The following is a 14,824-nucleotide window of genomic DNA, read 5'->3' as shown; positions in this document are numbered from 1 at the left end:
AGTCTGACATGGAGGAAAACGTAGCAAGTTAAATCCTCTGAAAAGCTCTACAGGTTGTGAGGCTAGACTTTTATTTCTATGATTTACAAGCATGAGTTTAAGGGATTGTGGATTTTTATTCACGATGGCCGTCAAAGGTAATTATATCCCCAGGAGGAGTAAATCACAAGGGGTTTAAAAATATGTCTATCATGGTTTGTGTTCAGATTTGATTGAGGTACAATTTCAAAGACTCCAATGTTTGATGCTTATAGCTGCAATCTGCTGCTCAAACCGCTGACAGAGTTAATAAACGGCCAAATCATTGGGTCAAACTACAGCGACAAGCTTCCAGTTATTATAGATGGCTGGTGTGTGTCAGTCTTTCACCTCACACATTATATTTGCCTCACATTTCTCCCTGGGGGCAAATCGTTCAACTGTCCCACGCCCCCCAGTTTAAAATCTCTGAGGAAATGTAGTCACAGGTCAAATGTTAGTGCTTGGTGGAAATGGGGTCAAGTTAATAAGATCTCTTTTATGCTTAAAAAGGGCACCGGGAAAAACTTGATCCCTGCAAGAGAGCAGAGGAAGAATGAGGACACAATGGTTCAGTCATTAAGTGGAAGTAGACTCCTTAATGCAAGCTCCCAGTAAAAAGTCATGATGATGGAGAGTGGAGCCAGAAGACTCTCTGTCCCAGACAACACCGAACAGTAAAAAGGCAATTTAAAGCACAGTCATTCTGCAGCAGTGACAGTCAGACTGTCTGGCTGAGTGTGTGTGAGACTCAGGAGGAGACGGAGCCTCTCGTGTCATCCAGACAGACTCTCAGACGAGTTATTTTACTGACAAACAGGGACGTGCACGGACATTCTGAGGAGCTGCTTCTTCAACCCGAATGAAGCTACGTTATATATATGTTTGTTTTTTTACTTCCTACATAAACGTGCCTTCAAGGGACCTGTATCGTTGTTGTAAGCATATTGCTACACATGCAACTATATGATGTGTCTCCTGAGAACTTCTGTTTCACTCTTTAATATGTGTGCACATGCACATGCACCACCTTTTATTACTATATATAACACATTCTGTGGATCTGCCCGTTTATTCTGATTCACTCCAAATTGATAGGATTTCTCTTCCAACACCCCTCCACAATACATGGTAATGGGCTCAGTAGGTTTTGACTATCCAACTAACATAACACTGGAGATAACATCCTTGACATTTCCATCATAATGCTTAATTTGCTGCTTGTCTAGTTCCTTCTGCTCTGCCGAAGTCTTCTTGTCACAATACAAATACTGTACAATAATGACCAACACGTACGCTACTGTGTTGCCCAACAAGCAAATGTCACGAAATGTCGAAGATCTGTTTGAGTTCATTTATAAAGTGTTGTTCATTTAAAACTGTTCTCACTGAGCGCTGACAAGTTTCAAAACACATTGGTTGCGATCCTTCAACATTCATTATATTGAAGAATGAGTGTATATCTCATCAGAATACTTGTTAAAGACTTATCTTCTCCACTTAATTCAAGTTTAAGGTTGATATCTACCTCAACAATTTTAATTGTTATAACTTAAACATCTTACAATTCTTATGAAGATCCCGCAATAAACAGGGAAGCTCCTGAAAACCCCCTCACTCGTCAGCTGATACTTACACATCCTCGGGATGTCATGTAACATCACGATGCCCATATGGTAATAATGAAAGAGAACCTGTGGTGGCCTTCAGTTGTCATAAAATCTCACACTCTTTAGTTTGTCCAGTCTGGGATACTGTTGATTGTGACTGTGTTGATATAAAGTATTTAAATATAAAGGGCCCATTCTAGGGTAAACAAAACAACAATACACACAATTGAGATGAAACGCATGAATGAAAACATCTCTAGAACAGATCCCTTTCCCCAACTTTTACACACTGGACCTTTAAAGAGACAGGAGCTAAAACCAAGTTTTTCAGACAGAAGATTTAAGGAGAGGAGCAGCAGCAATGGGCAGTAAGAGGACAGTGATGCATTACTGAACATTAGATTAAGTATCCCTCTCAAATAATAACAGTAATTAAAATGATGGAACATGACTATGAACATATTACCTCTCCTATAAAACCTTTTAGAAAGGACATTCTTATAATGACTTCATAAATATTTAATCACATTTCAAATTGCAATAAGCAATTATAAGGACGTCTTTTATCAACTTTTGTGTTCACGTTACAAAACAAAAAGTTTTGAGAGTCCTGGAGGCAAACAAATTAGAAGAAATAAATCTATGCGTCTCCATCCTGACCTTGAACAGTAATGAGTTATTCAGGCCCTGCTTGCTGTGGTTTGACATGCATTCGAAGTTTGTTTAAAAGCGATTTCATCTTATATGTGAGCACTTTGTCAGAGTTGCTATTTATTTAGACGCAAACACAATAGGTACAAAGAGAAAGAAATTGTTTTTTCGGGAGAGGAGTGCTGCTGGTTATTCTGCTCATCCAGCCGACAGGACCATCCGCCCAGCTGAGCTCTGAGCCACGCGTTGTGAAAAAACAGTGATTTCTTTCTTTTTCTCATGGAACTTCTTAAATAGTTAAGCTGTCCGTATATGTCGAAGGCTGTCGAACAATATACCCTATGAAATTCAGCCTGACTCAATACAAAACAACCCATTAGGTTGCAGGAAAAGTTGCCAGCAGTTAAAACAAGAGCTGGGAGCTGCGGCGTAGGGTTCCAATGAAAACACGCAGGACTGCTGAAGGGCTCTGGACTACAAAAGAGATGGTCTTTGTAATGTTGGAACCGAACATAATATTCAAATCACAAACTCCATTACTGTGGCAGTAGGCAGCGCCAGTAATTACAAAAACGGCATAACAAAAAAGACGCAAACCCATATAGGAAAGAGTCCATTAAATAGTCTTATCTTTTGTTAAAATGCAAAAAAAAATGTTTATGCTGTATACTGTATATATACTGTAAGCAATGAGAAGTCAGTGCTGTTTTTTTTTTAAACATGGCCAATGCAAAATGTATCATCATGGCTTCCATGAGTGTGCAGTGATTTTGATTTGGAATAAAATATTGAATGATTTTATCAATTTATACTTTTGAATTACTGACTGTCCCAGTATTTCTTTCAATCAATTTAAAGAAGAAATGTAAATGGAAGTTTGGGCAGAAAGAAGAGAATCTGTTGATCTTTACAAATTGAGAGTTGAACAATGGCAAAGCAGTAAGTGCTGGAAAATGAATGTTTAAATGGAACATAATTAAATCTTGACCATAAAATCAAAGGTCAGAAGGATTTATATGTCTGTTGACTCGTGACAGCCTTACTTCCAGAATAACCAACGCCCCAGCTCTGGTTCCCTGCTCTATCTCACCAAATCTCTGTCATCTTTCTGCTGATTTTATATGTTTCCTGCCTCTTCTGACATTATCATTTTATGTTCTGGGTGCCATTAGTCTACCTCCTAAAGTAACAGTGATAATTTACAGATTCAGTTGAGGCTTTTGTCCAGGAGCGATTCATACCGAGGGATAATAACAGAGTAAGCTTTGATTCTATGATTATCAAAAGTGAGGAGGAATGCAAATGTCTGTTAGCATTTTTTAAACGACAAGACATTAATCATTTATCACACATTGAAGCAGGAGAGGAGAGACAGAAAAGCAAGAGTGACGGGGAACAGTTCAAAGTGAGAAGGACAACAAGATGTCATTCGATGTTACATAAACACACACACACACACACTGCTGGATTGAAAGCTTTCATTATCCAATCTGTGCTTCATGTTCTGGGTTTAGTCATTTGATATGTTTTCAAAGGAATGTAGGATTCATCAATATAAAGCTGAATATCATACATGAGCACTGTTTTCCTGTGGCGCACTGAACAGTTGGAGGAATGTAAAGGGACAGGTTGTGTGCATTCAACATTCGGATGACTCTGGTGAATGACTGGACATCCAGAGAGCATTTGCATTCTGCACGGCTTACGCATCTCTATTCCCCCCCACGTCTGCTCTGTTCTCATCAAAGCTGCTGTCAACGAGCGGGGCCTGGCTACCTTCCCAGAGCAGGACGGAGGGACTGACAGGCGCGGACGGACGTGTCACCACTTAACCAGCTGCTATCAGATAGAAAAAAATATCAAGATCCTCTCACAACTTGATTAGAAAAATTCTCTGAAACTCCCAATTGTTCACATCTACGGAAAAGGCATTTGGATTCAGTTATGCTAAAAGCCCCACTGAGCTGTAACTTAGTGTCTCTTTTATCCGATCAAGTTCATGAATATATTTTTGTGGGACACACATCATAAGGATATGCAGCATCTCTGCCAGGAGGAAGCTTCAATCTGAGGTTTTTACAGTGCAGGCCGCTACACATTTAAATCTGTCTGAGGATGGGAACATTTAAAACTTTTAAAACTTGCGTTGATCCCTAGAGAGGATCAAATTAGTTTCTACAAGTCAATCTGAAGAAGAATGAAAAGATTAAGAAGGCATTCAAACTGTGGAATTAGACTTTTATTTCTATTTCTTTTATTTCATGTTACCACTCAGGGACCATGTTCCTGCAGATCTAGAAGCCAGGTGAGCCAGGTAGCGATTACAAGCTACTGGTCTAACCCCAACAACTCAAGGCCTTTACACAGCAGGAGTGTGAAATCTAAGAAATAAGAAATAACTGTGAATCTTTTGCAATCAAAATAGTTGTTAACATTTTAACCATATTTACCAAAACATTTTATAATGTAGAGAAAGAGAAGCCGAAGATCGACTGCGACCCTGATAACAACATAAGCTGTTTTCAGAGGATCTCTGCAGGACCGGGGTAAGGCTTACTGTGCAGTTTGCCTTTTGCCCATGATATAATCGCGACATTCTTTGCTCAGACACGTTTCATAACAAAAGATTCAGGTAATCTCTCTGAGGTAAGTAACACACCCTAAACTACTACAGAACGATGAGAGGCTGATGCTTTTATTCACAGTGCGGAAGCTCAGAAAAAGCTCTTACAGCAAAAAAAACAATGTTACTTTTTCTGCTGTGAAACAAAAAATAATGCACAAATCAATCATCCAGAAAAACGACCACCATGTGTAATGACCTTAAGACTATCGCAGCAAAATGCACATGTGGGTGTTTTATTACTTATGAACTCCACTTTCATTAGTGGGAAGGAGCCTGTCACATTGTTTATGCAATAACAGAGTAAAATGAGCTTCCCCTGACAGCAGTGATAGAACAACCGTCAAGTAAAATATGCAGACCAGTCATTCAAGGTTCAGTAGGCCTTTAAGATATCTGATGTAGTTGTTATTAAAACCCAATCATCTTCCATAGCCCAACCTGTGTACTATTCATATACAGCACAAACACATGTTCCAGGGAATACTACTGTGGTCCATGTTTTCAGAGTGTAAGCATATTATTCATTGAAATATTAAAGGTAGCATATGTAGATTTGGAGAAAGTGCACCTTTATTTGAAAGGGTTACAAGATGCAGGAGCCCTACATCTACCTTTTTAACTGTTCTTCAGCAGAGCATATCCTCAAACAGATCGGTAATTAATTACACAACCAGGAGGTTTAAGTTATCGGGCCCCAGGACCGTTGCCGTCTATGCCCAGTTGGTAAATCCAACCTTGATTAATATTGGCTTCTTACTTAGTGGCTTTCACAAACTGTATCCTGTAGTAATATGCTTTCTGCTGATCTCTTAAGTCAGCCCAGTTATTAAAAATCACATTGAGTATATATTGCCCATGCTTCTGCATCCGTGATGTTACCAGAATTTGTACCTCAGTATGGATTCTCTCAGAGAAGATGGCAGTTCATGGTTACCTCCCATGTTTGTTTTAGTGCAAGACAGCTGTTGTTCATTACTTACCAGCGGCTCAGTGTGTTGTCTCATGTATTAACTCAGTCCTAAGATTTTATGCTTCTTCCTGACTGTCAAGACTAAGACAAATCTGCCTGTTTGAGGAAACTACCACTTTGTGTCAGCGGGTAAGTAACCTCCAGTCCAAGCAAGAATAAACACATCATTTAATAATAAAACATTTATTGGAAAATGGGTGATTTCTCATCTCCAGCTTTGTCTCTGCTTTACCCAAATATTGTTATTGACATAGTGCTTTATAATCTAAGATAGGCTGTGCTATTTTTGTAAAACAGAAATCAAAACCTTTGTTTTCATTGTTATGCAACAGCAAATCACTTTCTAAGTGTTTGGACAGATCGAGCATATTGCATATGATCCCCTCCACTCTTCAATCTGAGTTTACATATATTTTAGCAGACAAATGTTATATCTTTCATTTGAAAAGGCTGCATTGCCTACTGCTAAATTGCTAAATTAACACTCAAGAATAAGACAGGTTTTCACGTCTATTGGAAGCTGGTGCAACTGGTGTTGCTGCATTTCTAATAAACTTTAACCCATGATTGCATTGAATGGTTATAGTAAGAATCTGATGTTACCATTCATATGCAGGACTGTCCACAATAACAGTGCAACAATTTGAACCAACACCTCCAACAACCAGTACAGCTGGAGTTTACATCCAAGTCTGTCCAGACTTTATCATATTAAGTGAATTCTCGAGTTATGGCCAAAAACATATGCGGTGAGGTCGTTGATAGTGGTGATGGACCATGATCGAGGTGGCAGCTGATAGGGTCAGTGGATCATAATGTAACGATCTGGCAGTTAAGATTTTGTACAAGTGTTTTCTGTTAACTGTTAGATCTCTGTTGTTTTGTGTTTGAGTTGTTTTCATGTGTACATTCTGTTTCCTGTTTTATTTTGTAGTCTCTGTTCCTTGTGGGTTGTTTCGGTCTTCACTTCCTGTATTGGTGATTGTCTGTCTAACTCCTCATGTGTTGCACCTGTGGCCAATTACCCCTGCCTTCCCTGTGTATATAAGCCTCTGTCTTTCCCTTTGTCCTTGTCGGATTGTCTGTTTTGCTTCTTGGCTTTTGTGGTTCCTATTCGTCTACCCGCTGTCCTGTGTTCCTGTCCTGCCTTGTCCTGATTCCCTGAGCCTCTTCACTTTGAACCCCTCGTGTAAGCTTCCTTGTTTTTTTGTTTAGTTTAGTTCTTTTTACATTAAATAAATTGTTTTTGTTAAACATCTCTGCATCTGGGTCCATCTCCTTCCACAAACGTGACACATAATGTGACACATAATGTGGGGAGAGCGTGGCCTAGGGGATAGAGCGGGTGCTCTGCAACAAGAAGGTTGCCGGTTCGAATCCCACTCTATCCCATCTGCATGCCTAAGTGTCCTTGGCAAGATACTGAACCCCTAGATGGCCCCTCATAAAATGATGAGTGTTCTAAAAATGTAAGTCGCTTTGGATAAAAGCGTCAGCTAAATGACATGTAATGTAATGTAACATAATGCTAGACTGGGGATAATGGGGGCATCTGATTGTGGTGGTGGATCTTGATCTTGGTCGCATCTGATCGTGGAATAGTATTTTCAACATGACTGCATGATATACAATATGTCTACTTACATACTCTACCATTACTGACAATAACTCCTTAATTAATTTACTTCCATTATATTACAAACTGTTTCTTCTAATCAATGGTGTATATACCCTTATCTTTCTGATGTTCTCAGTTAGACGTGGCATATTTGCACGTCTGTCCATTCCTTAGATATAGCATTCACAAGAATGAGAGCGGCGTGTTCTTATGGATGGACAGAGAGATGACCTGACCACGTGATGCACCAAGCCACAGCTGTCCCCAGCGTAGAAGAATAAAAACAGTGTAACTGCAACAGAACTGAAGGTGGAACTGTGGACTGTACCTGACTCCTGAGCATGTGCTGAGAGCTACCCAGGACTCTGGATGTCCTCTTACATGACCTTGGTAGAAGCAGTGATCCTGAAAGAGAAAAGAAGTGACATCAATTTTTAATAAATCCATTACAATAATGTCAATGCAACCAACTATGAATCATCTGCATCGACCCGTAGACGAGTCAAATGCTCCCTTCTCATCAGTACAGTTGCTGGTAAACATCACTGCCAACTGTACATGGACGAGGACGGGTCATCAATAAATATATGAAAAGAATATCGGTGTTCAAATGAAGGCTGGAGGATCCTGATGACAATGTGACATGAAATCATCAAACTCACACAAATTAACTTGAAGTGCACTGTGGAGACTTGTTATTGTCGATAGCTGCTGCCTCAACACAACCCACTGCTTTCTATGTGAGAGATTATTATTATTTCCCTCTTAAGACTGTTGAATTAGTGTAATACACTAACATAAGGTTGAGGTCTTCCAACATTATAAATCCTAAGAGAACTTTAGGGTACCTGCTTTCTCTTAGCTAAGCTTACTATTAGATGTATAGCCTGTTTACCAAATAACACTTTTGCTGTGGTTAAAAAAAGTCTCTGGTATCGCTTTGTTAAATAGATCACCAGCTGGACGTAGCAACAGTGGACAAAAAGTATGTCTCAATTCAGGATTCTACCTCATTCAAAGGATGTGGTCTACACGGCCAACGTTGAACCAGGATGAGCTAGTCAGGTCTACCGAGTATTCCCATGTTCGGCTTCACAAGCTTGACCCGGCCTAACAACTGTCCCCTAGCTGCAGAGCTCCAGTTGTCACCACAAAGTTTTAATGTCCCTTCGTTTTATAACATGTCTGAATCGAGTTGAAGCATGATACCCAAGAATCGGACATCTCATCGCTTTCCGGTGCCATTACCGCTTTAAAAAGCAGTCTGCACAGTGAACTCTGGGATAGGTGGCCCAAGAAGGCTCCACCAGCTGCTGGAGCCTTGCTTGGGACAATGTAGTGTGTCAAAATTGATCTGAGAATGAAGCCTCCGAAGGACGCAGCTCCTGAGTTGAGACACAGCTGCAGAGTGCTGGGCGATGGGATATGGTTACATACTGTATATGGTTAGTATAATAGAAACCTCAATTTGTTTATAAAATGTATTGTTTATCGATATGTGTCACAAATCACTTCACGGAAACGTTTTTCTTTTTCTCACCATTTGTGATAAACTGGGAATCTGAATGAATTCAACATCAACAAACATGATGGAGAGTTTTTTTTTTACATTACATTACATGTCATTTGGCTGACGCTGTTGTTCAAAGCGACTTATATTTTGAGTACACTCAACATTTATGAGGGGGCCATTTAGGGGTTCAGTATCTTGCCAAGGACACTTCGGCATACAGATTGGGAAGAGTGGGGATTGATCCGGGGACCTTCTTGTTGGAGAACGCCCACTCTACCCCCTAGGCCACACCGCCCCCGTTAATGGGATTCTGAACAGGAGAGTGACTCCGAACAGCCAAGACAAGACCAAGAGCTTTTACATAAGAGAGGGACTGCTTGTGTCTCATCCATAAGACAGAAATAGTCCCCAAGTTACATGGAACAGGAAACTCCTGTGTGTAATAAGGACGAAGGCTGGTGCCCATATCAAAACACCATTAACCTTTTCGACCTCCTATGAAAGAATCAGGTCAAACTCAAAGGGAGAATCTGAGTCACTAAAGGGCAGTCGAGTGATCAAAGTAAACCCCAGGCTCAGAGATGGAAGGAGATAACAGCTGCTGTTGGAAACCAATCTGCAAAGATAAGCCCTCCGTGTACAAAGCTGAGAACAGGACAATATGTAGCATTACCTGGATATGATATGACCTCTATTAGGATATGAGGGTTTGGCCTTACGGATTGGTCTAAGACTGTGAGCAGACATTGTTTAACTGCAGTTGGGGATTTATTAGGAAATACAAACAATCTGTCCTATTGAACTTTAAGAAAATGTAACAATTACAGTACTTCAGCATCAATAAGTACAGGCTGCACATAACCACAAATTATCCACTGCTCAACTATGTAAACCCGAGATGGAATAGAAATGCACTGCTGGCTTCAGTGGTTTATTAATTTGTTAATTATGGATATGATCTATTTGTCTTCATGGATGTATTTGCGAATATAAAGGTTAGAATCTTTTTTTAACAACAATGGAGGATTGCGACATTTAAATGTCATCATTTTTACAATGAGAATCATGGACAAAAAGCAATGTTTAGATTTGTCAGTTTATGTATCAAAAATAGCACCTGGATTTGTACAATAGTGCTCTGAGAAAAAACAGAGGAATGAGCAGGTGTACCGTCACACTAAAATGAACTATGAGGACTACACTTTCATGGGGAAAAAGCTAAGCAAACGACAGAGAGAAGAGTTCTTTTTTTAAGACCAGACCACAAAAATATATCTTTTATAAAAATAGACATAGGAGATGCCCTCAATAGAACCTTGTGCAAAGGTATCACACCTTTCATGGATTCTAAAAGTAGCTTTCAGTGGAGCCCAAAGGCTTCCTGTTACAGCTGAAAAGGGATTTGTCACCACGAGGTTTAAATGATGCCCGCATGTCGATTTCTGACAATTCAAAAGTCTCTGTCAGCTCATCAGAGCGTGAAATGAGCTCTTTCATTTGAACAGCGGCAGCAGGAGACGTGAGAGCTCTGTTTGAGCCAACTTACAAATCAGCTGTCAGCGGGAGCGCTCCTCGCCAGCTCCCACCGGTTAATCTCGTTACATGTACAGGATGTGATGTGGACACGGTCAAGGGATTGGCCCGCTAGGGTTTCAGGTGTGTGGGGAATAAACTGCCATCTGTAAGAGCCCACTGTGCAGAAAACCATGGTCATGTGCACCGACAGTTCTACTGCGTGACCAGGGTAGATATATCACATCTGCAGGAGTTCATTTAACTCGGGAGAGTATAAAGCTTTTGGGGCTCTGTTTTAACAATCCGAGCACATGTTCTAAAGCACGTGGAACAAGTGAATTAAGCGTATGAATCCCCTGAAATTATCCGGAGGGGCTGTATGTGAGAATGCAAATGTTCAACTCCCCCTGGTGAAAATGCTGGATAAGGTCCAAGTTAGCCAAAAACAGGAAGCGATTATCCAAAGGATTCCCCGTAAGGAAAATACTATTTTTTTCTCTGAATGAAAAAGATGTGACACACAAACAGAAGCTGCCAAAAAAGATGATGAGAGATTCTAGAGCTTTCGGTGAATAAGTCCCGACACCACTTGAAACAAAACCTGTGATCTCTGAGGCAGAATTTGGACGCTTGTTGTGCCATCCCTCACCTGAACGCTTCAGAGATTTCTTTACTGTGAATCTATCTGACTGGAGAATCTCCTGCTGCGTTCCTCAGATGGAAAAGACAAACTCCAGAAAAGTCCAGACCCTATTATGGGGATTTCATGTCTGAAAGTGTCTTTAATTAATCATGGGTGTGTTTTGGGTGCAGCGTGGAACAAAGATGCAATGGTTTTACTTTTCAAGTGAGCAGATCTTTTTTTGCGAAGAGGGTAACCATGATGTGCTAATTATTTATCTTGATAACGCTCCTTAAAATAACTATGAAATACTGCATCCCTGACTTTAGACCAGGCTGTCATTGTTTCATTTGCAAAGGAGAGAGAGAGCATCCTCCCATTCTCTGCATTACTCACTCCTGAATTAAACTTGCCAAGTGTGAACATCCAAGAACTCACTTACTCATTACTCTGCAGGTCCATTGTCCAGTACACAAAAGAAAGTTGGCTTTTTGGAAGCGAGAAGGCAGAACGAAAACCCAAACCAGTTCTAGGCCAGAACCAAATGCAAGGGATTAGTAGTTTAAGTAGGCAGCTATTTCACTTTCAAAGATTCTCTGCAGCCAACCCTGGAAATGGATTGTCTCTGCCCAGTGTCTGCATAGAAATGTAGCCAAATGCCAAAGGTTTAAAAAAAAAAAAAAAAAATCAAATAGGAATCAGCTGGATTAGAAAAGAATTGGAACAAATGTCTTTAACCTTTTTGGGATAAAAGTCTGCTGAAGCATGTTTGATAAAGTATATACCTTTGGCACTTGGACAGCTCTGGATACAATTACAGAGAAAAATGAATGAAAGGCACTCTTCGATCTGTAAGAATTCATAACAAAAGAAAACTAAATGTACTCAAAGATACTGACTTCTCTTAAAATAAACAGACCATATAGACAGTGAATATAACACATTGTAAATGAAGTGCTTCTTTAATAAGATACAAGTGAACTTTTGAAAGGACGCCACAGAAGAGCCACTTCCGCGCTAATATATGTTTGTATTCTGATGAAAGGAGAGGAAATTTGTTCTGCTTCACCCTAAACATCAGAGCAAACCCTCGTTTTATCCTCTATAATCTGGACAAGGCACGTGAGGTGAGACTGTCAGGCTCTACAAATCTCCCTGCAAGCAAGACCTCAACCCAAGAATGTTTGCATCATGCAAACTGATTCAGGCAAGTGTTGCATAACGGGCACGTGTTTCAGAAAAGTGATCTTTCTTTCTGCTGACATCTCTACAGCCCTTCTCCCTGCATTGTGTTCAGCCCTTTGTTTCATTCTCATCTGAGCTTGGCCCATAACGTACACTTTGTGTGGGTAAGGCCCACTTTCCATCAACAGCAGTGGCAAAAAAAACTCAAAAAAACATACAGTAAACAGTTATACAGATCCAGTTATGGCAGAACTTGAAATTATTTCTGACTATCTGTGACTACACTACATTCCTTAATGCCCATAACACAAAAAAGTGTAAGACTTTATTTCTATGGCCTTCCTAATTAACTCACAGAAATATGAAGCCATATTTATGAAGCAAATGAGACAAAGCTTGGATGTTACTGGCTCTTTTATGAATGTAAATAAGCTACAAATTACTTAATGAGAAACTCTGATTCCAGAGCTCTTTGAAGATCCTGCCCCGTTGTGGGGAAACAGGATAAGGAAATGCTGTTAGCTGCCAAACTCCCCCAAAACGAAGTACAAAGTTTGTTTGTACGACTGTGTGTTTTTAATCAGCAGAAGCCATTAAGACACTGGCACAGTTGGTTTTAGAGGCACACTGATACACCGAGACAACTGCACCATCTCATCATAAGTCTGAGTGTACAGACGACACAATCATTGATCTACGGAGCCTCTCACGCTACATCTGTAATAAGTCAAGTGTAAACAGAACACTGTGACGTTTCATCAATGCAGCTTTCAGATAATATCCCCAAAGATGTCTGGTTTGATAAAATACATACAATCACTGAGTGATGCTAGCAAACAATCACATTATTTTCAACCTCTTGATTAAGTTGGGCTTGAGAGCTGGTGTTATTACAGTTATTACCCGCCCTGTCACCCCTTTAAGAAGGTAAAGACATTCAGCCTCAGACTTAACTGATGGGACAGGCCGGCTGTGTGTGGGGAGGAGTGTTTACACAGTGAGCCCGTCAGTCTGGGGCATACATCTGTGTTCATAGCACTATAGAGGTGGCCCTGCTCTTGCAATCTAAACAATAAAGGGAATTGCACGTCGCTCCAATCAAGGTGCCATGATTCCCACCAGTACTGTCACCTTAGAATTAGTTACATTGAACACAACTCCTATCTTACAGGTGGGGTAGGCCATTCTGGGGTATGACTTCTGAAATTTTAACTCAAAACCCAAACAAACACACCTCTCCATTCCATGCTCCCCCAGGAGCTCCGCCCACCACAACCATTCACATGCATTAGGTATATTCCACATTCTGTGGCTCTGCACAATGCCCACCTAATGTGATGCATGCTGGTTGAAAATCCCTGGGATGCCCTGCTGTGTTCCCACATTGGATTCTTCTGGACTCCCGCAGGCTTATATACAAGGGGGCCAGGCCAAGAAAGTGAGCCGATAATCTGGTGGCTCTCACTCCGACATTTGCGTTCAGACATGCACCCTGTGATTGGGTGTTGAGCTATCTGGACAGAGAACTTAGGAAAGCAGTGTAGGTGGGTGGTAGATGTTGTCTTAAACCAGCTCCGCTGGTGGTTCTCAACCTTTTTTCAGTGACGTACCCCCTTCGAAGAAAAAATTCTGCCGAGTACCCCCTAACCAGCGCAAAGCATTTTTGGTTGAAAGAAAGATGTAATGTGATTTATTAAGCCTTGTAACTAGACACATTCAAATTTAAAACTCCATCAATGTCCATAACATTGCTCATTTGCAGTGGTCTCTCTTGAACTATTTCGAAATAAAAAGATATAAAAATAACTAAAGACTTTTATTATAATCTCATTATAAATAAAGATTTGTGCACCTCAAAATAATTATCAACTTAAAGTGACCTATTTTGGGATCATAATAAAGATATGTTCTCAAACTGAACTCATGAACTTAATTATAGCTAAACACTTCTTCCCAAAAAATAAATCATTAACTTGGTTTTAAATAAAAGATTAGCTCAAAACATATTCTTTTAATATTTATCATCTTAAAATATCTTCTTTAAGGATCGAAAAGAATACTGACAGGTAGCTTGTTTCCGTTTGCTTCGGGGAGGCTTTTCGCATCGTGTCTTGAGATGACCTGAATTCAGAAAGTTTCCTCTTAAAAAACTCAGGTGGCTTACCAACATGACTTTCATGTTTTGTCTGGAGATCAGAGGTGGGACCAAGTCATTTTTTTGCAAGTCCCAAGTAAGTCTCAAGTCTTTGCCCTCAAGTCCCGAGTCAAGTCCCAAGTCAAGACAGGCAAGTCCCGAGTCAAGTCCAAAGTCAAGACTGACAAGTCTCAAGTCATGTCCAAGTCCTGCAGGTTGAGTTTCGAGTCTTTTCGAGTCCTTTTGATCACTGAGTAATAATATATTTACACAGATCATGTATGCTTTTAAAATCTGTATTTATTTATTTATTAAAACAAGTGCAATTGAAATTACAGAAAAAAATTGTGCCAACATTGCAC

General features: G+C 40.2%; 1 protein-coding gene across 1 annotated transcript in view; it reads right to left on the bottom strand.

Moving 5' to 3' along the window:
- The window catches only part of adam19a (ADAM metallopeptidase domain 19a), a 211,810-nt gene that overhangs the window by 65,485 nt on the left and 131,501 nt on the right, over positions 1-14,824 (bottom strand). The window contains exon 5 of the mRNA XM_062383936.1: positions 7,822-7,898. Within this exon, the coding sequence (XP_062239920.1) occupies positions 7,822-7,898 (77 nt within the window). The remainder of the gene's footprint in view (positions 1-7,821; positions 7,899-14,824) is intronic.

The sequence above is a fragment of the Platichthys flesus genome, chromosome 24, assembly GCF_949316205.1.
Source record: "Platichthys flesus chromosome 24, fPlaFle2.1, whole genome shotgun sequence".
NCBI lineage: Eukaryota > Metazoa > Chordata > Actinopteri > Pleuronectiformes > Pleuronectidae > Platichthys > Platichthys flesus.
This window is presented reverse-complemented; position numbering and strand designations above follow the sequence as displayed.